General features: G+C 44.7%; 1 protein-coding gene across 3 annotated transcripts in view; it reads right to left on the bottom strand.

Annotated features, from left to right (window-relative positions):
* The window catches only part of ABAT (4-aminobutyrate aminotransferase), a 40,827-nt gene that overhangs the window by 8,277 nt on the left and 6,442 nt on the right, over positions 1-26,108 (bottom strand). For 2 of the 3 annotated variants that reach the window (XM_031606982.2, XM_090151606.1), the window contains exons 2-9: positions 17,433-17,548; positions 11,910-12,007; positions 10,804-10,833; positions 9,846-9,963; positions 6,463-6,512; positions 3,180-3,260; positions 2,614-2,706; positions 1,920-1,982 (exon numbers count right to left, since the gene is read on the bottom strand). In XM_031606982.2, the coding sequence (XP_031462842.1) occupies positions 1,920-1,982; positions 2,614-2,706; positions 3,180-3,260; positions 6,463-6,512; positions 9,846-9,963; positions 10,804-10,833; positions 11,910-12,007; positions 17,433-17,502 (603 nt within the window). In that variant the 5' untranslated portion in view covers positions 17,503-17,548. Of the gene's footprint in view, positions 1-1,919; positions 1,983-2,613; positions 2,707-3,179; positions 3,261-6,462; positions 6,513-9,845; positions 9,964-10,803; positions 10,834-11,909; positions 12,008-17,432; positions 17,549-24,312; positions 24,559-26,108 lie in introns of those variants that run through there. The other variant, XM_090151605.1, reaches the window with a different exon arrangement.

Raw genomic sequence — 26,108 nt, 5'->3', positions numbered from 1 at the left:
GGAAGCAAAGCACAGAGGTCAGCACGGTGCCAGAGCTCAGCTGCTGCCCCACAGCCTGCCCACAGCCTTCCTCCCCAGGCAGCAGCCACCAAAGATGGTTACATTGGCACATTTAAGAAGCATGTGTCAAATCATCCCCCGTGCCTGAACTCCTACGTTATATTACAGCATTAATGAACATTTGGCAATTTATACTGATAATACTATTGCTTTGCAACAGCAGAACACTCAGTGTAGTCAGCCCTTTCTGGTACAAACAACCACTTGTGCACCACGTACCCACGTGTGGAGGTGGTGGGGGCTCTGAGCAGAGGTGGGACTGCCCCGGCTGCAGGCCTGAGAGCTGAGCCCCGCGGTGCTGGGGAGCAGGTTTCAGAATGGGCAAAGGGGGGCTGTGGTGAGGGGAAAAATGACCCAGAGCAGATCACACTGCACAGCCTCGAAGGAAGCTGCAGCCTGTGGAGAACCCACAGCACAGCAGTTTTATCCTGAGGGACTGCAGCCCATGGAGGCCCTGCACAGGGCAGGGGAAATGTGCAAGGAGAAAGGAATGGCTGACAGGACGAGCTATGGACTGACCACTGAGACTGGTAAAGGGATGGTGAGGCCACGGGCAGCCCACCACAGCAGGTTCCCTAAGGGCTGATAAGCAATCTCTTTATATGCTACAGACTGCATTAATAGGAGGCAGAGATACCAAAGCAGTGAGTGAGTGAAAGCTGCCTCCTACGTGTATTTCTGAGTGTCTGCACTTGGGGCACGCTCAGACCAGCACAGAGCTTTGATGTGCTGCACCATGAATGAAAAGGAACCATGACAAAAAACATGCCACTGTATTCTGTCTGCAGTTCAGAAGAAGGATGTACTTCAGCTAACCCCAGCCACTCCAAATGTGCAAATTACCTTTTTTTGTGTTTCCCTTTTACCCTAGGAACAAAAGGCCTATCACCACTTACACACGCTTTAGACCTTTAGTCTCACCTATGTGCTCAAGGATCCAACATTTGTAACCCCCCAGAAAAAGGCATAAGTTGCTCTGAAAATTTCCCACCCTCAAACTGTAAAGAAAAGTCAATTAGCTCAAATGTGAATCTCCATTTTTAGAAAGCTAAGCCTGGACAAAAGGTGACAGTCAGTTCCACAAGTCCTTGGTCATCAGAAAATTCCTGTTCCTTCAGGCCGTTAGGTGCCATTCTTTCATTAGTATGGGCACAGCCATCTCTCTGGACTGTGAGCAACACCAGAGAACTTTAATTCCAAAGACAAGCAAAAACCCAAACCCTCCTCCAGTTTAAAGCTAAATGAAGTCAGTAATTTCATGCAAATGAACTGGAGTGCTTTTCACTAGAAAGGTGACTACATGGGGCTGAGACCAGCAGGTTACATGTGTCTCAAAGAAGAGAGAAAATATGCAGTTTTCTGCTATTGTTGCAAGTTAAGATTTGTGCCTGGCATGAGCAAGACCGCCTGAAAGCTGAGAAGGACTTCAGAGGTTTTTCTGTTTTATCTGTTTTCTCATCCCACCTGTTAACAATTGAGTTTTTAACTTCCCTCCTGATTAGTTTTAAGCCATAAGATCACAGCTTCTGGAAAAATGAAAAGGACAGTCAATATTACTTGCAAAAATGTGCATGTATTAATAACCCCTATGGACCCATCCATCACCTAATTCCCTTTCTTGAAAATGGTATTTCATGAAAAAGGAAGATCTTTCCAAGATTCACGGTGTGGACAGATGCAGAAGAATACTAGCAGCAGGTCTTGGTATTTGTTGGAAGCAGCTTGTCTTTCCCTATTTTCTAAGTTTACAAAACTGAGATTCCACTTCAGAGACAGGAAAACCAATTTTTCCTCCCAGTCTTTTTTTAGAAACCCAAGCCAGTGTTACATCTGTATGGTAAAAAACCCCACAGCGTTACCTGGTTAATCATGCATGATTCCAGTTCCTCTTTTGTGACATTATTACGGCCTCTCTCCTTGTTCTGCAAATAAACAAAACAAAAACAAACAGCTACCAACAGTTTTCCTTTAGTTGTAATCAATGAATTTGTACCCGAGTTTAAAGTTACTAATTCTGTTATTTCAAACTAGAGGCAGTGAAGACTGTGGTTCCTATGACTGTAATGTGCATTTTATAAGACAAACTATTTGTGGTAATTGTCAGTTTAAGATGTTGGCCCTAATAACGTACAGATAGGCAGAGTCAGTCTGTTCACTCACTCCTATACATCAGGAGAAAGAAGACTGCTGTAGGAGAGGCCATTTCCAAGGAATACATGACCTTCCTTGAGTTTTAGGTTAAACCATTTCTGGAAGAAGAAATAGATCACAGTACTGAGCTCATCATGCGGTGAACAAAGAATAAGCACTAATACCACATACATTTTCTTTCTTTCCTTTACTTCTTAATTTCTGAAATTGTATCAATAGAAATTGAAAGCTCAGATGAAGGCTTTTTAATAAAGAACCTATATTAAGGTGAATATAAATAACATCATGCCTAGAGAACCTCTGACCCTTACTTTGCTTTGTAACAGCAGTTATGCTGATGAATAAATAGAGATTTCTACATTCAGAACTACAAAACATAAACACTATTAATATTTTACTCACTCTGTACCACATAAATATTAATTTAAATGCATTTTCATTTGAGCAGGATCCACAAGCCATGGTCATCACCTGTGGCAGACCCTTGGGAGCCACCTGTCAATAAAAAGGGAAAATCACTTCAAAATACTGAGCGCAACTATAGTGGAAATTGAATGTAATGCAATTAGTTTCAATGTAATAGGAAACCAGCCATGCCTGGGATGAAGAAAGCTGACTCTTAACTGCAGCTGAAGAGGCTCAACACACACTCCACGTACGCTACCTCTTATGAAAGCACAGTGAACAGAACTAAACGAAAATGCATTCTGTCATCAATTCTTGAATTCACATTGAAAGCAGCAGTATCTGTGCTGAGAGCAGACACATCACCCTTTCACACTGAAGCCTGGGGAAAAAGGTTCCATTTTGTCACTTGCTGGTTCTGGTCTCTTGAAAGAGCTTCCCTCCAGCAGGCAGACAGACTGCTCACCCACGGTGCTTCCTACGAAGACCCCACAGCTCCCCTTGATGTACCCATGTCACTGAACACAGAACGCAGTAACTCACCGCAGCCATCTCAGACTTACTGATAACAAAGATTCCTTCAGTCTTTCTGAAAAGTTCTCCGGAGGTAAAATCCCTAGGGCAGGTCTGTTGATAAAAGTGCTCTACAAAAACAAAGGAAGAGAAATTGTTAGCTTTCAGTATTACGTGAAAAATATCGTGTTGGTATGGAGGCAGTTACATTTCATTCTTATCACAAATAACAGCCAGAAATTTGTACTTTTATGTTTACTGGGCAGTAGAGAGCAGTGCAGCAAGGAGATCAGTGAGAAGCTACCTTGCATGCTATTCTCTCAATAATCAGAGGCATGCATTAAATCAAGCTCAAGAACATCGACTTGACATACCCAGATGAGCTGGTGAAGATGCTTTTCAACCACATTCTGCTTTCATGAAGCCTGCCGATTTGCACGGGAAACATCCCAGTTAAATATTTCTTGTTCTGGTGCTTTTTGTTTGTGCAGTCACCTTTCCCACTGCCTTACCCTGAATTTTAGGTACATTCTTTATTGTAGAATTTATAGAAATAGAAGATTTCTAGCTTGTCAGCATTATAGTTTTCTCACCTCTTCTTTTCTCCTTTCCATTTCCTGATTAAGGTAAGATCAGGTGCTACTACTGCTGAAATAGTCCCCATGGTTGCATGGTTGCAACATGAATCTCTCCTAACAGAGCGCTTGCACAGCTGAGCTTTGGTAACTCAAGTCTTTACAGGTCTCCAAGAGGGAACAGGCTACATCCCAAGCTTGTACAGTTTTCATCAGCCTTCCGTCTTTTCTCGCTACAGGAACTCCTTTATTCAGACTTGTGGACCACAGTAAGAGGTTTGAGTGGTCATACTGTAAAATCACAGCAAGCCTGGAGGCACCTCAGAGTCCCTCTGCCCCAGCACGGCCCCAGCAGAGCCTTGCAGAGCAGGGCCCAGCCCCACAGACAGGTGGCTTTGGGAGAGCTCTAAGGAGGAGAACCACAGCCTCTGGGCAGCCTGTGCCAGGGCTCCAGCACAGCACAGCAGTGCTGCCTGACGGGCAGAGGGAACTGCTGTGCTCCGGGTTGTGCCCACTGCCTCTGCTCCTGGCACTGGGCAGCGCTGCAAGGAGCCTGGCTGTGTCCTCTTTGCACCTCCCTGTGGTATTTATGGACACGGCCCTCTGAGACTTCTGCTGGACAGCCCCAGTACACGTACAACATTTCAGCAGAACTCTGAGATAACCAAAAGTTACATAAGGTACAACAAAGTGTGAGCTAGGGCTCAGTAATTCATACAAGTGTACTATTTCCAAACCACTATTTGCTTCAACAGACTTAAGCTTAAAAAAAAAAAATAATCTAAGTAATGCCTATACTAGCAGCTAACCACAAAGTTTTTGTTTAGTACATATGAGAACTCTTACTTGACTTTTTACCTCAATTTAGAAGGCAATTCTCATATAAAATTAAGAGATGTGAGACCATAAATCTGTCATGAATTTGATTATGGGTTGTCACAGTCAATTGACAACATTTGCCATTAAGCAGAAAAGTCAATTTCTCTTTCGTTATTAATGAGATGCTCAGTATCAAGAGAAACATAACACTGATATCAAGCTGCTATGGTCTCAAATGAATGGATGCATATTTTGTTCTTTATAGCCGGCTATAAAGAGGGTACATGGAGCATTACAGATAAACAAAAAAACATCTCTCCAAGAAAACACCAATCCTGTTGTTAACTACAATCAAGGGCCCTCCATTGATGCGTATTACTCAAGAAACAATAAGGCTGTTTTTTGAGTACTAACGCTGGCACTGCAGTCAGACCCCAGCGTCTGCAGTGAGGTTCCCCCAAGTTCTGCCCTTCCAGCTCTCCGGCCTCAGTGCCACAAAACTGCCCTGCAGAGATGACATTCTGCCTCTGCTGGGCTCAGAGCAAAGGCTGCCAGGAATGGGCAGCGCAGTCAGGGACAGACTGCCTTAGTGCCACCTTCTGCCCTTGATCAAACTGATGGAGGTTTCAGAAACCAGAATAGGGCACCAATGTTTTTGATGCTGGAGAGATGGGCCTTATATTAAGGCTGGCAGCCTTTTCTGGCTTAAAGATTAGCAACTGCCACCACACAATTGGTTTTTGTTCTGTTTAAAATCTGACTTCGCCTACTACTGCATTAAACAAGGCACTGCCATCTCCAGAAATGATTTCATGACTTAATGTTAATGAAATACTAGTGCTTCCACGTATCCAGATCTGCCTTCATTAACTCTAGAATTTCTAGCCTTGACGGCAGACTTATTTTATTCTTATACTGAAATACTGCCGTTCTGTGAAAGGCAGAGTTCCTCTCATCCTGAAGGACTGAGCTCAGCTCAGCTCAGTGAACCCAAACACCTGCGCTCCTCTCATGTTTGGCCCCAGCTTTGCTCTCCTGGACAGAGCCACGAAACTTCATGTAGGCAGCACAGCCAAGGGATCTGCTGTGTGCAGCCCAAGGCCGTGCAGCTCAGTTCTGCCTGGCTGCATTCTGCTTCTCGGTTAAATCACAACTCTGTGCATAAACATCTCTGTATCATGTGCATCACTTGTGGTGTTAAAAAGTAAAGGGGTAAAATTAATACAAACAAACAAACCCACGAAGTGATTATGGAACTCCTATCCAAGAAATGAAAACACGAAGCCTGAATTAGAATGCAGCTTTTTTCCAAATAGTGTCAGCACAGTGTTGAGGAAATAAGAAGGTATTTAATTTAAGAAGCAGTTACTTGGCTTTGAAATCATCGTGTTGCTGAACTCTTCAGTTTTCAAGCACTTGCCAGTGGTTTAGTCAACTTCATGCTTAGGAGATGGGAACCAAGTACTGAAACACCCCTCAAAAAAAAAAAAAACCCACAGAAAACCAAACCAAAAAGAAGGAAAAAAACCTAGAATAGAACAGTAACAAACAAAACAGAGCATTCCAGATGTAAAGCACCATTTTCATATACAGAATACTACTCTCTGAAGGACTTGTGCTTGATTTCAGCCTCAAAAGCTTCAGTCAAGAACATGGCTAAAATAATTAATTGGAAACTCTGTGAAGTGTGGTTTAAATTGGCTGCAAACATCCCAAGTGCTTGCATTGACAATTGTCTCCTTATTGTAAAGCTTTGCATACTTTCTGATGTCTTCTTAAACACAACCAAGCTATTTTCATCTAATGAGAAACAGGGAGAGCAGATCTTACCCTACCTTCAAACTGAGTCATTACGTCTTCATTATCAGCCTAAGAGAAATTGGAGAAGACTGCCACAAAGAGGGAGAGAATGCCTTCAAGTATGTTGGAATTCACTTACCAGGTTCTGTGGCTGCTGGAGAAGCTTTATCAGAGACGGATGGCTGTAACCTAATTAAAAAGAGAAAGAAAAGTTGTATCTGGTTTATGTAAACTAATGTGGAGAGTGACCCAGAGAATAACTTTATTCAGACTTAGCTCAAATTCTGTTTAACGTGTGTATGCTTCAACTATCAACAATAAGACTTCTTTTAAATAGGACAGTTCTCTTCTTTTATGAACTTGGTGTCAGGCAACAGCACAGTGTATTTTAGTACATACGTTATAAACCCAGCACAAAAAGAGATGAACGTAACACTGATCTTCTGGCAGTTGAACATCACACTTTCTATCACATGGCCTTTCTATGCAAGATGCTGTCAAACTTGTTGAGAAGTGCATGCACTGCACTGCATGCTCTTTTCTGAGCAGCTTTCTTATCTCCCTGCTTTCCTCTAACACACTTTTTGTTGGACAAAGATGCAACAGCTTTCCTTTTTACCTATAAAAGTTAAAATATTAAGGAGGCTTCAGATTTAACAAGACAAAAGAGCTTAATTTATACTCATTGATGTTACATGAGATCACTTGCTTGCTTACAGGTAAACCAACAGACCTGATGTAGAACAAGTATTCAGCACAGAAAACTGTTTTAAACCCAATTTTTACATCTGATATATCAACGCCAGAGACTTAAAATAATCTTTTACATTCTCTTGCAGAAACAGCTGGAAACCTCATCTTCCCTACCGCTCAAGAAGCCAGCCTGCTCTAATGTTATTACAAAAGCAAATCATGCCCCTGATTTCCCCATTCCAGTTGAATGACAACAGCTTTTATTATCCTGCCTGAGCAGCAGAGCATTCGGCTACCGCATTAACAAATCAATTTTAAATTCCATCTTGAATGCTTTAGTTCAAAACAGGGGAATATCCAGACTGTTTTGTAGCTGCACATCATTCTGCAAGGTATCTGTTACAATTATTATGAAGATGATACAAGTGGCTATTTGGACACAGGCAACTAAACCTGCATTGCATCAGCTGCCGTGGGACAGACGGACACAGCTGAGGGCTGTGGCACTGAGAGCTGAAGCTGTGGCTGCAGCCCTGGGCACCTTGGAGAGCACAGCTTAGGAAATCTCAAATTACCCCTGTTATAAAACAACCATCAGTGCCTAGGAAGCTTAACCATTAACTCTGATAATGCTTGTAAAAACGTGTGAGTTCTGTTGCTGGTGCTAAGTTAGCATGAAGAATGCAGAGACCTTTGTATCTTTTGTTATGTAACACAAATCCAAGGTTTCCGTTACCCTTAACCCATCTTCTTCCATCCCCACAAGATGACACCTTCCTTTCCCTTCACTCTGTGCCCCACAGCTCTGTCTGCCTCCTCCAGCATTCTCTGTGCATCAGCACATCCTTGCCAAGGCACGGTAAGAAAGAATCCTTAAACCCTGCCTTTCTGAAGGAGCAGGAACAGAAAGGTGCTGACCTGCTGTGTGGGTTTTATATTAATAAATCTAACACTGGAATGACCGGAATGGTTAATTATTATGTAACTATTGTAGCCAGACTGCTCCTGGGCTAAGACAGCAGACAGGAGCTTGTTTCATTGCCAAGGGCAGCACAATGGTTTATAGCTTTATATCCACTCTCCAGCACCTTCCTATCAGCAGTGACAGAGCTGGCGCTAAGAGAAGGGCACCTGCTCCATCACTGTACCTGTCTGCCTCCATCAGCACAGCAGAAAAGAACTTGTCCTCCATGCTCACGGATGTGCCTGTTCGCAACAGGATCAAAACTGCTTGAAAGAAAGAGATGGAGAAAGCCCTGTGATTCTGTGATTCTGTGAAATGAACTCCAGGCTGCTGCCAGCAACACCAAACTGCACCTCCGTGAATGTCCAAGAACAAGAACAGACCTCACCATCAACAAAAAACAGATTACTTCATTTGGTACTGCAGGTGGCGTGCAAATAAACATGTTAATAGAACCCCTCCAGGCATTTGGCTTCAGGGGGTTTCTAACTCTATTACACACATTAGACACAGGTTTAAAGGAACATGTGTTACAATCTCCCCAAAACTAGGTGGTTTAAAAAAACAAAAGAGTTTTAAAACAGAAACTGTCCAGAACATCCTTGCCTGCAGATTTTTTACACTTCTTATCTCTCTGCACAGGTGCTTATTACCTCTCACCTTCTGCTGATAAGTACATCCTGCTGTAGCAGATTGCTATTAAATCTTGGGGAGCTCTGGCTGATTCATAAAAGATCCTATTGAGTGTGCGTGCAAAGATAAGCACCGATGACTACAAGCACCTTCATCTGAGAACGTCAGCTCACCCACAATCCTCAACAAGATTTTCTTCTGGTGTCCAAGTTTGGACTTATCTCTCTCACCAACAGGGACACTGTTAGTGACCTCTGCAGCTTCACTTTTTCTTCCCTGTCATTCAGTTCAACTTAGAAAAAACTAATGCTGTGTGTTCAGTCAGATTTAGGTCAGCCTGCATTACATTCCCATTTACTTGCTGCTGCACATCACAGATCCACTGTGTGAGATGCCATATGAAGTGCTGCACTGTAGCTCTTACACGGCACACTATGTTTCCTTTCTACCTGTCAGCATCCTGAATGCACTTCAAACAGTTTTCTCACCACACATTCCATTTTATTTCTTGAATATTTGCTTTGATAGAAGTTCAGCAATCATTAGGAGAGGAGGAAATGAACTAAGAGACCGGTCAAAATCCTGTTTTAAAACAATGGGATTTCAGGAGAAGAAATCCACACTCAACTAAATAAATAACCTGGAAAAATTGTTTTGAAGACTGAATTTTGTTAACTTTATTTTCTACTCCTTTCAAACTATGAAATTCAGCACTGTCCCATGCCTTAATATGTGACAGGACATTGAATGAATGCATCAAAGATGCATAAATGGATGATGAAAATCCCACTGGTGTCCATATGGCCCACTCCTCTTTTCAGCTCATGACAGAAAGGTTAGCTCAAGTGCAGAACATGCTTTCATGTTGATGTCTTAAATTAGATTTATTATGTTAGTGTTCAAAAACATAACATACTACTACAGAATCACAAGGTACCCAAATCCAAGCAGACAAAGGCTAAACCATGGAATGGCAAATACAAATTAATATTAGAGCTTCTTGCAGATACTGCTCTGTGCTCCAAGCGAGCCATAAGGACTGCATTTCTAACCCCCAGCTGTTCAAAAACACCACTGCACAATACACAGCAGTGTGGTACCCTGAGTACAGCGAGGCATACATTATGTCAGCTTTTTGTTGGGCTGCTGTTAATTAACCAACTTGTTTGGTAGCAGCTGAGAGAACAAAAGCACAAGGACAAAGCAAAACTTTTTGTACAGCTGTTTCCCACCTATCGGGATGGATGAAATCTGAGAGTAGAGATCCAGCATGCGATTGCCATCCACATCCACGAGGTAGTTCCCTCGGCTCTCTTCGTAGTTGCAGAAGAAGTGCACAGCTTCAGCATTCTGAAAGAAAAAAGCAACAAGCAATGAAAGCTTTAAGTAGCAGCAGCGTGGAAGAAGCAACAGCAAAATCTGATAAAGATAAAAAATATAAAGACACATTATATCCATTCCATGGGAATTAACTGCAAAGCTATTTTTATAAAGAGGAACTGTTAAGAATCGCCTGTTCTATGGAAAAAATGGAGGCAGAAAAATGCCCATTTCTAACAGCTGTCAGTCAGCTAATAGGCAACAACTGACCGACTCCGAGTGAACAGAAGGACTCTGCCAGTCCTCAGTGAGGAGGAGGCAGTTCCAGATCTGAGAACTTTCAGGCTGAGAACTCTCGGGCTTCTTTACTCAGTGAAGCCCCAGATGATGTCTGCAGTTACACAGAACACAAAGCCAGTATGAATCAGCAGCTGTTTGTAAAGGAGCTTAGAGGCAAGAATGTACTCTCTTTCACATTGATCAAGCACATGCCATTGATCAAGCACATGCGTTGAGGAATTGCTCATCCTGGGAAGGCAATTTGCACACAGGCTGGCACACTTCTAAGGCCAAATACTCCTGTGTTCTCAATGGCTGTGTGGTAACTCAAATGACACATACAGTGTTCCAGTGATTACAGACAAATCACTGATATTAGCAAAACAATTCTACAGTATTCGAAACAGGGTAGAAAAGATTTTATCCAATTGTATACATGCACCATGCATAATATACTTGGCATTCAAAGCCAAATTCCACATTTTTTTTTTTTTCTTTTGCACAGAACTAAACACAAAACCAGATTTTGAACCAAGTTCTGGAATCATAGTATTGATATCTGTACTGAATTCAGAAAATGTGACCAATTACCTGAATGCCATTCAGCTGCTTCATTAATTCCTGCAGAAAACAAAACAAAATAGATCAGCCTCAGGAATGTAATTACTGAATGCTGACAATCATAGAATCATAGAATGGCCTGGGTTGAAAAGGACCACAATGATAATGTAGTTTCAACCCCGCTGCTATGTGCAGGGTTGCCAACCACCAGACCAGGCTGCCCAGAGCAACATCCAGCCTATAAGAACATGTTTCTTTTATATGACCACATAAACCATGTGCAAAGCTTGCAATCTCACCTGCTTACCAGGCAAGTGCACTTGCCACATGAACCTTCACAGTGCACGGGGCACAAATGACAGTTAAAACTATGGCACACTGAGCTGCATGGGCTGCATGCACAGCTTAACTGTGAGACTCCAAAAGGAAAAGCTGCCTCTGTACTGCTCAGCTGAATGGAGAAGAGACAAATCACACGTGTAGAAGGAATACTGGCACACTGGTTCTAGAAACACAGCTTTAAAAAAATAGAAACCAGTCTCTTAACATGCAGAATAACTGTGCCCATTGTATTTGTGCTCCATGCACAAATTCCTGTGCTGCAAAGGAGGCAGCACGCAAATTCTTGGAAGAAAATTATTTTGACACTGGGAGCATTTGTAAGTGCCCTTAGCTCTAATGCTTGTTCACTTTTCCTCTGCTGATTTAACAGCTTCTGTTCAAGCACAGACTGACAGAGGAGAACTGCCCAGCAAACTGAAACTTTGCATTGTTTTCAACACGAAAGCATTATTTTACATCACAAGAAGTCAGCTGAGTCGCCTTCACAAGTAACCAAAGCTGCACACCAAGCAGACAGACCTTCCAGCAAATGGGTGCTCTTTGGCTCTCAGTTACTTCAAATGAGAAGCTGACAGCTGAGTTGCAGAGAAATTCAGGTCTCTCTCAGAGGGGCAATGCAAGTCAGGGTTTCTCCCTTCCTGGCTTTTCACCGTCAGCACTTTGATAAAAGAGGCACAGACTGTTGCAGTGTGATTTTTATCCATATCAAAATTAAAGTTTGGAATAAGATTTGTTTTCTAATAAGTTAAATACTGCTAAAGAAAAAAAAAAGCCACTATGCTTTGAGAACTCACCCGAGATCGTGGTCCAGGAACTTCTGTCTTCATTAGAGGTCCATCATAATCAAAATCCACATCAATTTTGGCTGCAGCTTGACTGATATATCTATGTCCTGTAGGAGATAATGAAAACCTGAGTACAGACCATAATTTCTGTGTTCTCCTTCAGAATAAATATCCAAACCTTACCTGAGTGTGAACACTTGACAGATGAGACCAATTACGTCGTGCTGTCTGGAGGGAACCAAATACCTCATCTCTTTGACAAGCATGAAATAAAACTAATACCAGTGAGGTAGCTTTAAAAAAACCCCACAACAATGAAGTGAGACGACAGGGCAGCCCCAGAGAAACAGAGGCAAATTCTACTGTAAGGGATAGAGCCCACGTGCTTTCATTACAATGCCAAGCAAACAGAGCTGGGGATATCCATGGCACCAAGCAGATGCAGTTAGTAAGTGCCAAGAACCACTTTGGTTCTGGTGGATCCCTCCTTGATACACGTACATTCCTTTAGGGGGTTTGGAGGATCACTGTGCATCTGCAACGAAGGAGGTATAGACTCAGGAGCTTCAGCCAGGTGCCCAGCAAGAGACCACGAGCATGGTGCATGCACTGTCACTAAGAGCTGAGCTGAAGCGATGTCCTTAACAGCCACATCTGTATCACAAAGCACCTGCAAGCCTTTAGCCAGGGCAGTATCAAAGACAAATTCATCTTAATAAGCTTCACTTAGGGGCATCACCTGTGCCCCAGGTCAATTCCTGAAGGATGAGGCACAGCCTTCAGTCCATGACAGGCAGGTTAACCCGGAGCGATTTGTGAAGGCCCCGCGAGGCCCTCGGCTCCATTCCACCAGCAGAAAGATGTGCCACATAAGCACAGTGGTTTGGAGAAAGTTTATCTGAAAAGTCACAGCCATTGGAAAGCATCCCTACTGTTCATCTGGGAAAAACTCGGGCTGCAAAGATAAATCTCCTCAGCCTTAATTCCATGTGCTGTATCCGAGGTGCGTCACTGCCTCTCCGCAAGCTATTAATAGGTTTCATTACAGCAACACCACTTCATTTTTGTGTCACTGTTTAGCTTTCATGTAAATTGGAGACTGCATGGCAACTGTTCCACCAGAAAAGAGAGCTACTGCAGATACATAGCCAATGAAGCTGCAGATAGAGCAGGCAGGCTGCAGAGACTCCAAGGGGAAAAGAGACCCAAGTGACCGACGTGCCCCCGGCTCCATCCGTGATGGGATACAGCAGCACACCAACACTGAATGCTGCTGCTTCTCCTGTATTAACCAGCATTTATTTTATAAATCTCAGCAACCATCAGATAAATAAAAACCTAATGAGCTTCCAAGAAGTAACGCAGACCACCCTTTTGCTGGTGCTCTGGGCTGGTAACTTCTGCTCCACAGATTCTGAAAGAACTGCATAACAGATCCATTATAACGCTGCCCAGGAACGTGCCAAATAGCGCAGGGCTGAGAGGAAAGTAGCTTTACAGTAAGACAATTGTTTTATTGTTGCCCAGCATGACTTTTCCTGGTATTTCTGCTAAAGGTGTGGAAGTGTGTACCCTTACCAGACCTGCAATGACTACAACACACACCTGCACCTGTCACACCAGCACCATGCAGCAGGCAGTCGAGAGACCACACGCTCCTCTTACAGCTGTGCTCCTCCTTGAAATTCACATTGCACTACAACTTACATGTGAACCAGCCCTCAGATGTTTGATGCTACGCTGCTGAGCCAACGGACCAACTCAACCCACTGACCTTCTGCTGAGCTCTGTGATCAAAGTGCAGTGGAGGAACGGTTCCTCCTGTTCTATTAACTTAGTGTAAGAATGGGACCAAATGATGTGACCGCAGCACTCATCTTAAAAATGTGAAGAGGTAAAGAGCTCCAGCAGGGTATCTGTCTCTGAAGAAGCATTAGTAATGTTTTTTAATTACATGTAGCTAATATGAGGCAGCACAGCAAACAGAGCACCTCCTGACATCAAATCGAAAGTCAGAAAATAAATGATGGACCTAATTATCAGAGAGCACATCAGCTGAATGACTTGCAGAGGATTTTTGACCCACCTGGTTTATAGACAGTGGGTACAATAAATCAAATTTTGCTTTTCTTGCTTCTTGAAGGCTACTCAAAAGTCTGTGTCATGCATGATCTTTGTAAACACCAGAGCGTGTAACACCAGCAAATCATCACATCCTTCCTTTTCACACAGCAGGATGCCATCACTTGCTAGCAGACAGAAAAGCTCCTTCTTCAACTCCTGTTTTCTAAACTATCCTCATCACTCACCAGGTGTCTTGTGCAGCAGTTTTTAATAAAGAAACACATTGCTATAGCAACATAATTAACGTAAATATGCCCTTGCATCACTTTCTGATGTTAGTCGCAAAGAGCACTGCTGTGAGCAGGTCTCAGTGTTAAGCAGCAATCTCTGCAAAGGAGAGGGAGGTTCACTACAGGTATAGCAAGTCCTTAGGCCTCCACTATGTCTGAGCAAAAATACTCTGATAAACACTGTTCCCGAGAGCACAACAACTGGGTATTACCTGAGAGAAACTCCAGAGGAGGCACCAAAATTATCTAAGTGTCATTAAGAGGAGGAACTACTCCCAAAGCAAAAAAATAGAAGACAGAAAAGAAATGCTGGCACATTTCTCACATGCAAATATTCTGCTGTGCTAAATCACAGAGTGAATGTCCCCCAGCCCCAGCAAGGGGCACTGCATGTGCCACAGCACACAAACATCCCATGTGTGTCTTTAACTTCTACCCCACGGTGTCTATCAAACTATCTTCCAGATAGAAATTTGAAGCATGGAGTCCCTGACGGCCAAAAGTAGGAGGACTGTGATTTCCTCCAAATCCTATTTTAGGTGCTGCGTGGAATCTGTTACTACCAACTCTTGAAATGGAATGGCAAAAGCCCAGAGGTGTTTGGAAAGTGAACATAACTGTTGCATAATATTGTGAAAACTGAGACTGCTATTTACAGAGTGCTTATGCTGTAAGATCAGAAGCTGTTCCACATGAGATGGACTGTGTTTCAGTACTCTCACATGCACACTGGAAATTTTTAAGGGGAACAGGGCTCTCCAAAGACCAAGACAAAAACTGATATCAAACAGGCTGTGCAGAAGTGGAAGCTCCCATAATAAACAGTAAAAAGCTGCCTCCCCCCAACACAGCTGAATCTCAAATCAACTTTTTGGCAGAGTAATGTGAGCATCAAGCTGCTAGTTTTCTGGTATGTCTTCCAGATAGCTGTGATGGGGACAAATCAATAACAAATACTAGTATCTCTCAGTCTTCACCACAGCATGCCTGTCAGATAAAGGCATGCAGGGAGAGAGGAACCAGGCTGAGATATAAGAGGCACAGCATCAGACAGTTAGTTCACACCAGGCCCTGCAGTAGAAGTGCAGAGATTCTGAAGAACATCTGGTCCTATGAGAACACACTGAAATGTAGATAGATAGATAACCTGAGACAAAAACACCAAGTGTTAAGGAAGGTTTCAAATACATAAAAGGCTTGCAAATTAAAAATAAGCATTTCAGCCTCCAGGTCCACCGAGGATAAGACAAAGAGTAAGGAGATGATTTTTTTCCTGTTTTGAAACTGAGGTTAAACATTAGAAAACAGCTTTAAATGTAAGGTCTGTTCAGCAATACAGCAGACTGCCTGGGGAAGCTGCAGAAGCTGTGGTACTGCGTGCCTTTAGGAACAGGTCAGCGCCCCTGGGGAACATGGGCATGCACTAATGCAAACTGATGCACCTTAAGGCAGAAGACTGACCTTTTGGTGTGCTGTGCAGTTCAATATCCAAAGATGAATTCAATCCCTTAGGCTAATCAGTAGGAAACTGAACCTGGACCTTTAGAGTCCCAGCCTGTCCTCATAATTATGGTACAACCCCCTCAACTAACAACAGAATGCTGTTAGATTGCTGGCTGGAACTCATCAGGAAAATGACCTGAAGCTCAGATTTTTCTATAAGCGTGAGTCTCCTGCCTGTTCTATCATCCAGGAGCATCGCAGGATAAAAGATTGCCAGCAGTCAGCTCCTTCTAGTGAGGGCTTCTATTGCTGTTCAGTGTTTTCTAATCCCTGAAGACAGGCGCACACAGCAGCCTGACCCACGTGCAGTGGTGCTGCCATGCCACCTGCCAACAAGACCCCACACTCTTTCCCAGAAGCCTGCTTTTAACAGGCTTTCCCGCTTACAAGTTTTCTGAAAGCAAAGATGGACTAAAGGAGTCCAGAGCTGCAGTCCTTTTGTACTGAAGACCTACACCTCTTCAGTGCAACATTAAGAGAAGAGCCAGCCCTGTGTGCCCATCTGCACCCAAACCGCTCAAATGTTTTGCACAACTGCACACTGTGATCCTGGTTGGGAAGCACCATGGAACAATGCAAGACACTGGGAGGAACACAGGAATGTGGAGCACCCACACTGTGATGACAGATTAGCCCAAAGATGGCTCATGGAGGTCTGCTTGCTGCAAGCACTTTCCGTTTGCACTATTGACCAAACGATCACTGCTCTTGCACAGCTCAGATAATCAGTGCGTCACTCCCAGAAATAGAAGGGCAGCCAGTCCTGAAACACTGACCTGTGACTTTTCCAATAGTTGAAAGACCAAACTTGGTGCTCCTAACCAAAGGTCAGCTGCTCCTCCAAGTGTATAATTTAGAAGAAAACCAACTAAATCTAAGTTTCTGAGCAATGGAAGGGTTTTGTGTTCGGCACTGGCAAAAGGAGCACACAGGCACAGCAGGTAGGTGGGATGAGAGAAGAAACTTGGTCACACAAAAAGCCATTCAGCCATACTGCGCTCAGCACAGCAGCACATAAGCTGGATGCCAGACTTAAAGCTCTACGCTTTGTCCAAGAAGACCAATAGAAATCTGCACTTTTAAAGCATGAGCCAGAATCTTGAACACCTATTTCACAGAGATTGCAGGGGCTTGATACACACACACACGCTGAACTACAAACATTGGGCCAGGCAAGAACTTGTCATCACATACTTAGGAGAAAAGTGCCTGATGCTATGGGCTCAGTGTTTATTTTACAGCAGCTGAGTGCAGGCAGAAGCACACAGCCCAGCGAGGGCCCACTCTTTGTGCCCACCATGCAGAAATCAGCATGGTCACACTATGTAATGTGAACTGGAATAAGAGTGATTTTGATGGAAGGTATTTGAATCTCTGTACCACACAGGGCCAAAAAGTAGCCCTGTGGAGGCTGGAGAACTTTGTTTCAGTTAATAATTTGCATTGTAAACATGCTAAGTTAATGAGTTCTTCAGTTTGCAAACTTAAAAACCACAAAAAAAATCCCCAGCATCCCTGCAGGCCGCTGCTGTACAACTGCATTGTTATCCAAGATGCAGAATAGTGTCCTTCAAGTTTTGAAAGATGCACCACTGGACAAACCTCAGCAACGTTCAGTGGAATTTTCTCCACTAGCATAACCAAATACAAACCAAAAACCACAATGATCACTTACCAAATATGAGCAGCCTGGAGTTCTGCTGCAGACAACAGCTCAGCTGTCGACTAAGTAGCATTGATGCCATTTTGTATGTTCTTTACTCAAAAAGGCTCAATCTTGATGCTGATGTTCTGGAAAAAAAGAAAAAAAAGAAAAAAAAAAAAGAATGAAAACATTTATTCATGTCCCTACAGATGCAGCCACAGTGCCATTCATCTCAGCTTCTCCATTCAGTGTCATGACGGTGAGCTGAGCCCAATGCTAGGTCCTGTTCAGGCAAAGGACTCCTAGAGCAAATCTGTACCTCCCAACTTTAATTTAGCCAAGAAGTAAAAAGATCATTTATTTTCCCCTCTTCCCTTGCTCATCTACTTTCAGTGTGTATCTTAGATTATGTTAAACTTTCTTAAAAATTGTTTCCAGTCGCAGTTCCCCCAGGCTAAAAGCATTACTTAGATTCAACCTTAAGTTTATGAGAGTAACTTCATCTCAGTCAAGAAGACAGCAGGAGAAACATTAGGAAATAAAAAAGAAAACTCATCCTCTGAAGAAACCCAGCTTCTTCCAACCAGTGACATTTGTGAGAGCTGGGCTTGTTCAGAGCACAGCAGAGAAGGCTCAGGATGCACCCACCCTTGTGTGCAGAGACCTGACCAGGAGCAGGGCTGGCAGAACTGACAGAACAAGACAAAGAACTCCTTGCCTGCGGAGATCTATTAAATCACAGATAAATTAGTACTCAGGTACAAAGAAAATCACCTGTGCCCTTCCAGACAACTGACACAGCACTTGGATTCTTGTAGCTTGCTCTGAGTTCAATTTTCATTTCAATATATTTTGAAATCCACCAAGGTGAACAAACACTTGCACAACGGTGCGCAGCTTAGAAAAAGCTGGGTCAGCTTTATTAGGTGTTGGGTCAGAGGTGTGGAAGGAATGGGATGCTTGGGCAGACAACAGGAACTCCTCCATAAAGCAGGGTGTATTTAACAGATTCCTTAGTGTTTTTGTGCTTAGCTTCTCTCTTCAGTTGTGCTAACCTGTGCATTATCAACGAGCAAAGAATGAGCCCTAAACATCACATTTCTTATTTCATTATCATTCTCCAATGAAAACCATAGGTGAGTCTGAGCCAGTGAAACCACCACAGCAGAAAAAAGCCACCGAAGGGCCCATCAGCCCCATAGCTCTCACAATGATTAACCACCCCGACGTCCTCTGCTCAGAGCTATCTGCCTGCCCCATACTCTGGAAAGCGACTATTCCCTCTGTAACTTTGCTCTGTGAGATCTAAGTGCCCCCATGAGACTGATAAAAGCTAACCTGAGCACCCAGAGCAGCGTGAACGTACCAGGCAGAAAGCTCAACCTGCCATGAAAGCACCACGTCGTTCCAGCCCCCTTCATGGCCATCTCCCATGGGTGTTCTGCTACAAACTGACTCCCTGCTTTCTCAATCACGATGTCTCTTCCCATCAAAATCAAATGCAGACCCATTGGTGAGCAGGTTCCTTCCAGCAGCACCCGCTCCTCCTCTCCCAGCTGAATCATCTCCTTCATGCCTGCTCCCAAAATGCTGTTTTTTATCTTTCACTTCTATTTGCCTTTTATCTAAAGGCCTTTAGTGTTTGAGATACAATACTTACACAGGCTCAAAACAGCATTTTGGTATTGCCTTTCTGAAGCACTCACAAGAAAAGGTTATCGCAAGAGGTTTAAAAAAAATAAAGCAGCTCAGCCCTAATTTTCAGCGGCAGCTGTTACATAAAAAGTTTCACCATTTCCCAGTCCAGAGTCAGAATGAATCACGTAATATCACATCTGAGCATAACTAAATTCAACTTCTTTTCCATCTCCATTAAGCACATTAATTCTCACAAAACATCGGCTGATACAACTGGTACATTTGCCTCAGCACACCTTATTTGATTATCGTAACAAGCAATTGATTTTTGCCTTCATAATCCATCTCTTGATCAACTCCCACTGGCCTTGCTTGCTCCAGCACCCCCAGCAGCAGAGGCAGAGTTTGGAAGCCAAAAGAAATCAGTGTGCGTACACAGCCAAGCTGCAGCACAGAGCTGCTCCATCGGCACCACATACAGTGGCAGCTGCTTTCAAATCCAGGCACAACAGAACCAGCAGTTTCAGACAGCAGACTGCAGATAGGGATGCAAAGGACAATGCTCAGATTGGCTGTGAGATGAAATGCTGGGCACCTCAGACTTCCAAGTGACACTTATCCAGTGGAAAAAGGTTCACGGAAATCCCTGTATTATTTTTCCTCTGATAGCAACTGACTGAGCTGCACCAGGTTAGTGATGGCTGTGCACAGCAGCTGCTCAGAATGCATGTTAGAGGCATCCCTTCTGCAGATATCCTGTGCAGTACATACACATGCAGCGGCAAATACAGTTTAAGACACAATGTTGCATGCTTTTCGTATGAAACACGTTTACAGAGGAAGCTTGGAGCACATGAAACAAGAACACACAATTTTTTCATGCAAACTGGATGTGTTTTGTTTTGTTTTTTAAATCGCAGCTCCTAAAATTCTGTATTGTGTGATTATTTCTGACAGGCAAAAGGAGTTACCAGGACTGACAACAGTCGCTCAAGCAGCAGCTGAACTGCAGGCACATAAAGACAAACTGTCTCCACGGGTTAACAAGCAGTGGGGGGAACCTCTGGAAAAATCCTAGAAATTAGTGAGCGAGCCCAGTGCTCAGGGTGCTCAATCCAGACACCAAAATACAGAAAGTAGGACTCTGTACAACGCTCTCACTTGCTAGCAGGGAAGCTAATGCAGCATGTCATCCCTGCTTCAGACTGCAGCTTGCAAAATCTGTCTCCAAAACATCCTCAGCATAGATGCAAAAGCAAGAGACACTACATACAGACATTACAAAGCATGGATTAGAAGTCAGCACTGCAGGTTTGTGTCTCTGTCTTCCAGTTCATGCCAAAGACACAGAAGCCTGTTTTAAATTCATGGGGGCACCTTCAGCTGTCTCTCAGCTGCTCCAAACCCATTTAACCAGGAACAATTAGGTGGTTTAGAAACAGCAGCACAAGCTGTACGCTGCAATTACCCCACAAAGTCTTCCCAATATGTATCTGAAGAGGGACAGGGAGGCAAAGACAAATTGATTCCTTCTTTGCTGTTTTCCTTCACGTGACTTTTCTAAAACACGCAGCACCGAAGGAATCATCGGGTTACATATTAATTGTTGTGAAATATAAGGCATCACAAACTATTTGCTAGTCTTGTTTGCCTGGATTCACCATTTTGTTGAAAATCAAGTGAGGCTTGCCTTCTTTTGAATCAAAAGGGAATTCCCTTGACTTTGCAGGACAGCAAGTCCAGCTACTGCTACAAAGACCCATGAGAGGATAGAGCATTAGAGTCCAGTCTTCTGTAGTACAGATCTCCTGTGAACTCATTTCTCCTTTTCTAACATCCATAACGCTCCCCATCTGCATATCAGGGTTCTTCAGGCAGCTTTTCTGGAAAAGAATCAGACTGAAATGTAATAGAGGCAAGCTGGAAAGCTTAGATAACAGGGTCAGGACAAGGGAACTAATAAGAAGGAATCATGGGCCCCATCACACAAGCTGGAACTGCTGTATGCTAACAGATGGGATAAGCAGTTTTGGGGTTGTTTCTTTTTTTTTTTAAAAGGAGAAAGGTGGGAAGGCTGAGAAAAAGGAGCTGGATAGGACTGCAGCTTCTGAGCTGAGAAGGGATGAGCTTCGTGCCACTGAGGATCTTTTTCTCTGTGACAGTGTGACAAGATAGAAGGAAAAATCTGCCTACCCCTCTGCAGTCTGCAGCTCACAGACTCCTAAAAATCCCCTGCTGCTCAGTTTTCAGTACTGTCACTAACTTCTGGCAGATACCATTCTGTGTATGGGTCCCACAAAAACCGAATGCTGCAGGGCACTCTCTTACAAGAACAACGAATCCAAGGCTGGTTGTTACATGGGGACAGCTCTCCTGGTTTCCAGCACTCATGAGCAGGCACCTTGCATGAGTTCAGTACTGCATCTCATGCACCTTACTCCTATACTCAGCTTAAGGACATCCCAGAGGATCTGAAGACAAATCTGCAAATTCACAAAGAGTACGGCTAAGGTGGAAGACTGCGCAGTTTGGTCTGCCACCCTTTAAACGTAATAAAGTCTTTCCTTAGCTCTGCATTTGAGGAAGAAAGGGCCAACCTACTGACAGTGCATATCTATGTGCAAAGATTCCACATATGCAGCATTTGCTGTTTGAAAACTGCACTGCAATCACTGCTGTCCTTCAAGGGAAGGTCTGCTTCTTCCCAGAGATCAAAAAGGAACAAGCTGAAGGATTTCATGTTATCTGTATTACTGACAGTGTGGGGTGATGTGAGAAATCCTGACACACTGCTTCAGTCATTTTAACACAGTAACTAATAAGGTAAAAAATAAAGAAAAAATAAAGAAGCCTGCCAGCGTGCTGTTCTATTGAACTGTTGGTCCCAGAAGCAGAGCTGAGTTCAATAACACCTTTGGAGTAATGAAAGCCAGAGTGCATGCAGAGTACAACAAGTCCTTCTACTTCAACAAGTTTTTCTCAGGACATATTTCATTCAATTTTTTTGCACTAGCTTGCAGCAGCTAGTTACAAGAGAGGTTTGCTAGACTATCACCAAGTATTCCTAGTGATAACTAGAGCTAAGGCTATCTGTAATCCTCATGCAAACAGGAAAAGTCCTCCTAAGAAGTAATTACATGAAAACTTACATCTAGTGTCCACGTAAGGCCAGCATTAGACCTTCTGTGCAGTGCTTATTTAGGCAAAGCACAGAACCGAGCTGAAACCCCAACTTCTGGAGGCGCAGCACGCAGTGAAGTGCTCATCCCACTCGCTCCTTGTGCAGCTTTGTCACCAATGGGCCCACAGCCCTGTCCTCCAAAGCCCAGCCCACACTGACACACAGCAGCCCAAGATGCCATCACCAAAATGACTTCTGCCAATGGCTGGCAAGTGTGGCCTTGCAGAGCACAGCCTGCCAAGGCAACTTCCAGAGAAGCACCCACCAACCAACCAAGGAGGTGATGTGCCAATGGATGTGTGCATCGACCACCAAAATGGGTGAATGTCAGCTCATGAGCTGACACAGTTGCTTTTGCCATTTATTCCTTTAATAACATCAGCGGCTTTGTGTAGAACAGGATGTAATTGGAAACCCCGTGATTGTACTTAAGTCGTCAAGGACACAGTTGTCATAGTTACAAGTAAAACTCAAGTGCCTGTTATTCATGGTTGCTTATTTATTTATTGACACCAACAGGATCAAACACTCCCACTGCCGTTCGGATCTGAAACGTGAAGACTGGTTTTGTCTTTCACCTCTTGACAAAGCAGTAAATATTGCACAGAGCAGCACAAGTCATCCCTAATAAATAGGCTTATTATAGGCTTATAAAGTAGCACAGCTACTTTCTCTCACCGCACTCAGCTGGCACTCCATCTGTTTTGGAAACAGCAGTGAAAGCCCAAAGCAAGATGCAACAAATGAGACAAAGATACGTCTACAGACTGAAGGCTGTGACACAGCAGTACCCATGTACTCAGACCAGCACCTGGTCACAGCTGACTCAGCACAGAAGCTACAACAGGAGCCCGCAGATCTTCCAGCAAACTCACCCACGTAAAAAGTCCTGTCCTCATACACTTGGGTTCTCCTCCTCAGATGGCTTCTAAGCATGGGGGTTGGATACTGACACACTTTTTAAAACCTTTCTGCCCTTGTCTTACCTCATTTTCCCTCCAACAAACACTGGACCAACCGAAGACCCCTGGGTCCATACTCCAGAGAGTAAAACTAGGTAGAAAAGCCATCACTGCAACACACGAGGATCCTGGTGACTCACCAAAGCTGCCAGCAGCTCATCTTTGCTGTAAGTACTATTGCAGCACCTGAGGTACTGCACCTACACCTACACCAAACACTTCTCGGGAAAAGAAGAAACAAGATTTTGAAAGCACCTGGCAAAAATTAGGCAAGTTCCAGAGCCACAGCTAAGAACACCTACATAACTGGCACAAATCAGTGTTAGAAGTTGGTGTGCAAGTGTAAAACTGAGCACGATTAAGTTAACGTTAGCCCAATTGTTAATGTTATCTTCACTTTTAGTTTTTCATTCTTTATCACTTCCCATAGCAAAACATGCACTTTATTTCAGGGTACCTTTACCTGTGAGCTGCCCATAGGAGCCTCTCTTCAAGCTCAGTACTCCGAACACATCATTTTAAATGAAGGTGGCAACAAGATAAACAAACCTGCCTGTTAACCTCCTGACATCTCCTCCACCAAGACACAGTCTGGTTCCCAAAGGGTTAACCAAGTGACATTACGATACAGCTGAACTTTGCAGATAACTTGTTCCACAAGCATTCTGTGGTTGTGGAAAAATCCAAGTGTTCCAAATTACCCTGAGGTGCAGCTTCCTTCAAGGAAACCCAGCGGTATTCCTTCTTTAACTCCTCAGCATCCCACCTCAGCCTCCTCAAGGTCACAAAACCAGCATCCAATGAACAGTACTTGCAAAGCACCATTTATTCTGCTTGCCAAGGCAGTCGCTGACAGCGAGGAAGCCAGCAGCACAGTGAGCAGGATGCCTGAACTGGAAGCCAGCGCTCCGGCTCCTCAAGGTGACCGCCGCTCCGGATGAACACAAAGCAGCAGACGGACGCAGGGGGGTTCTTTCACAAGGGATCCAGCAAAACAAGCACAGTGCAGCACAACAAGCACATCTGAATGCGGCACACACCTGCAGGCAGACAAACCAGCACTGTGTGCGGGGCACCAACCGCAGCCCGCGTTAAGCCCCGCCACGCAGCACACCCCGAAGGCACTTACACGCTCGCGTGTCAGCTCGCAGCAGCCAGCTTGCCGGCTCAGGAAGCCTCTCTTCCCTTTGCTTTAAAGCAGGCTGAAGCCAGGAGCCACGCTGATGCCGTCAGCTCGCAGCAGCACCTGCCTGCTGTCAGCAGCAGGAACAGGCATCACCCAGGGGCCCTGAGCGCACCAGGGGATGCCGTGAGTTCCGGAGAGTGCGCCGGCCCACCTGGCTGCTGCTGCACCCCCACGCCTCTGCCGCGCAGCTGCACCCGCCTCACTTGGTCTGAATGCTTCTCCACGGGATTCTGAAAACAGCTTACCGAGACGTGAGCCAGACTGCATCACAGCTTGAAACGGCAGAACCGTGGAAGCTGAAGAACAGATTTTCTCTTTAAAACCCTTCGTTTCGCTCCAGTTTGCAAACATCCCCAGGATAACACCAGGCAACACAACTACCACAAAATAACCTCTGCTTGTTTCCCTCGGACGCAGGGAGCACAAAAGCCAGCGGGCACTGTCACACCACCTCCTTGAGATGGAAAGTACAAGCGATGCTGACATTAACGGGAACAAAAGCAGCCCCAGCACCGCAGCATCCCTGCAGGCTGAAGCCCCGCTGGGCAGCTGCAGTGCTGGGGTGGAGGGGAAAGGGGAGATATGGGGCACCCCACCGGGTTGCCATGGCACTGGGGGGCACAGAGGAGATGTGCCAGAGCGCAGGGAGAAGCTGAGCCGCTTCATTTTTAAATCTGTGTGACAGCTGAGCTGCTGCACTGTTGCTGTGGCAACCGATGGGTGAAAATCACAGCAGAAACCTGTAATTGTTACAAGCAAGATGGTGACTTACCCACTTCAGTAATCGGGGTATTAAAACAGCTCAGCCATGTCCCCGGCCCACGCCATGCTGCACTGCTGATCCCGGGGCTCCAGACCCCATAGCTGTCAGGCTACGCCATGTCTCACACAGGGCTCTGCTGGGCTGGTTCTGCCCACAGCTGACACTGCTGCATGGAACAAAACAAGGCCACAGTCCAGGCCTCAGCTCAGTACACGCACAGCACACTGCAGGGATGGGGCCTGGGCATGTGAGGGAGACACGGGGATGTGCATGGGGAGCAGCCAAGATCTCAGCCATTCGCAGAGCCTACCAGTGACACGGGTTTGCACTGCACTCACAGCAGCACACCCGGCTCCACTACCTCCTCAGCAAACAGCAGCAGCACTCACTTGGCTGGAATGGTGCTGTGATAATTTGTGAACAGCGAGGGAGAGAGTCGTTCAGGGGGAGCAGATGCCATGTAGTCTCTCCCCATCGTAACATTACCCAGACACAGACAACTCACAGACTAACTGACACAGTGCCTGCCCCACCGTGGGGTATGCAGCATGCAGTCACCCTGCTGCTCCCTATGGCTCTGCAGTGCCAACACACACTGCAGGCACGCTGCTGCTGACAGGGATGCTGTGACATGTGGGGACAGACAGGCTGGCCCTGCTGCTTCTCCCCTCCTTAGCTGCAAGGAGTCTTTTATAAGATAGATACCACAAGTAAAAAGATGTGGATGTGAACTAAATTTAAAGACTGAAGCTGATCCCTCCCCTACTTCATAACTTCAAACCTGTTACCATTTACAGACTGCTTTTTTAAACTTACCAGTTACCCCATGCTCTGCCACCATGCCTAAAACTGACATATTGAAACCAGCCCTTGCTGGGTGCCAAACAGCAAAACAGACTGCTTCTGCAGCAAACCTGCTAACCAGCTCGTCTGTCACGGCACAGCAAGCCCACTCAGACAGATGGGAGCACAGGGA

This window comes from Phasianus colchicus, chromosome 16 (assembly GCF_987193195.1).
Source record: "Phasianus colchicus chromosome 16, bPhaCol1.hap1.1, whole genome shotgun sequence".
NCBI lineage: Eukaryota > Metazoa > Chordata > Aves > Galliformes > Phasianidae > Phasianus > Phasianus colchicus.
The sequence above is the reverse complement of the archived record's forward strand: the minus strand, read 5'-3'. Positions and strand labels throughout refer to the sequence as shown.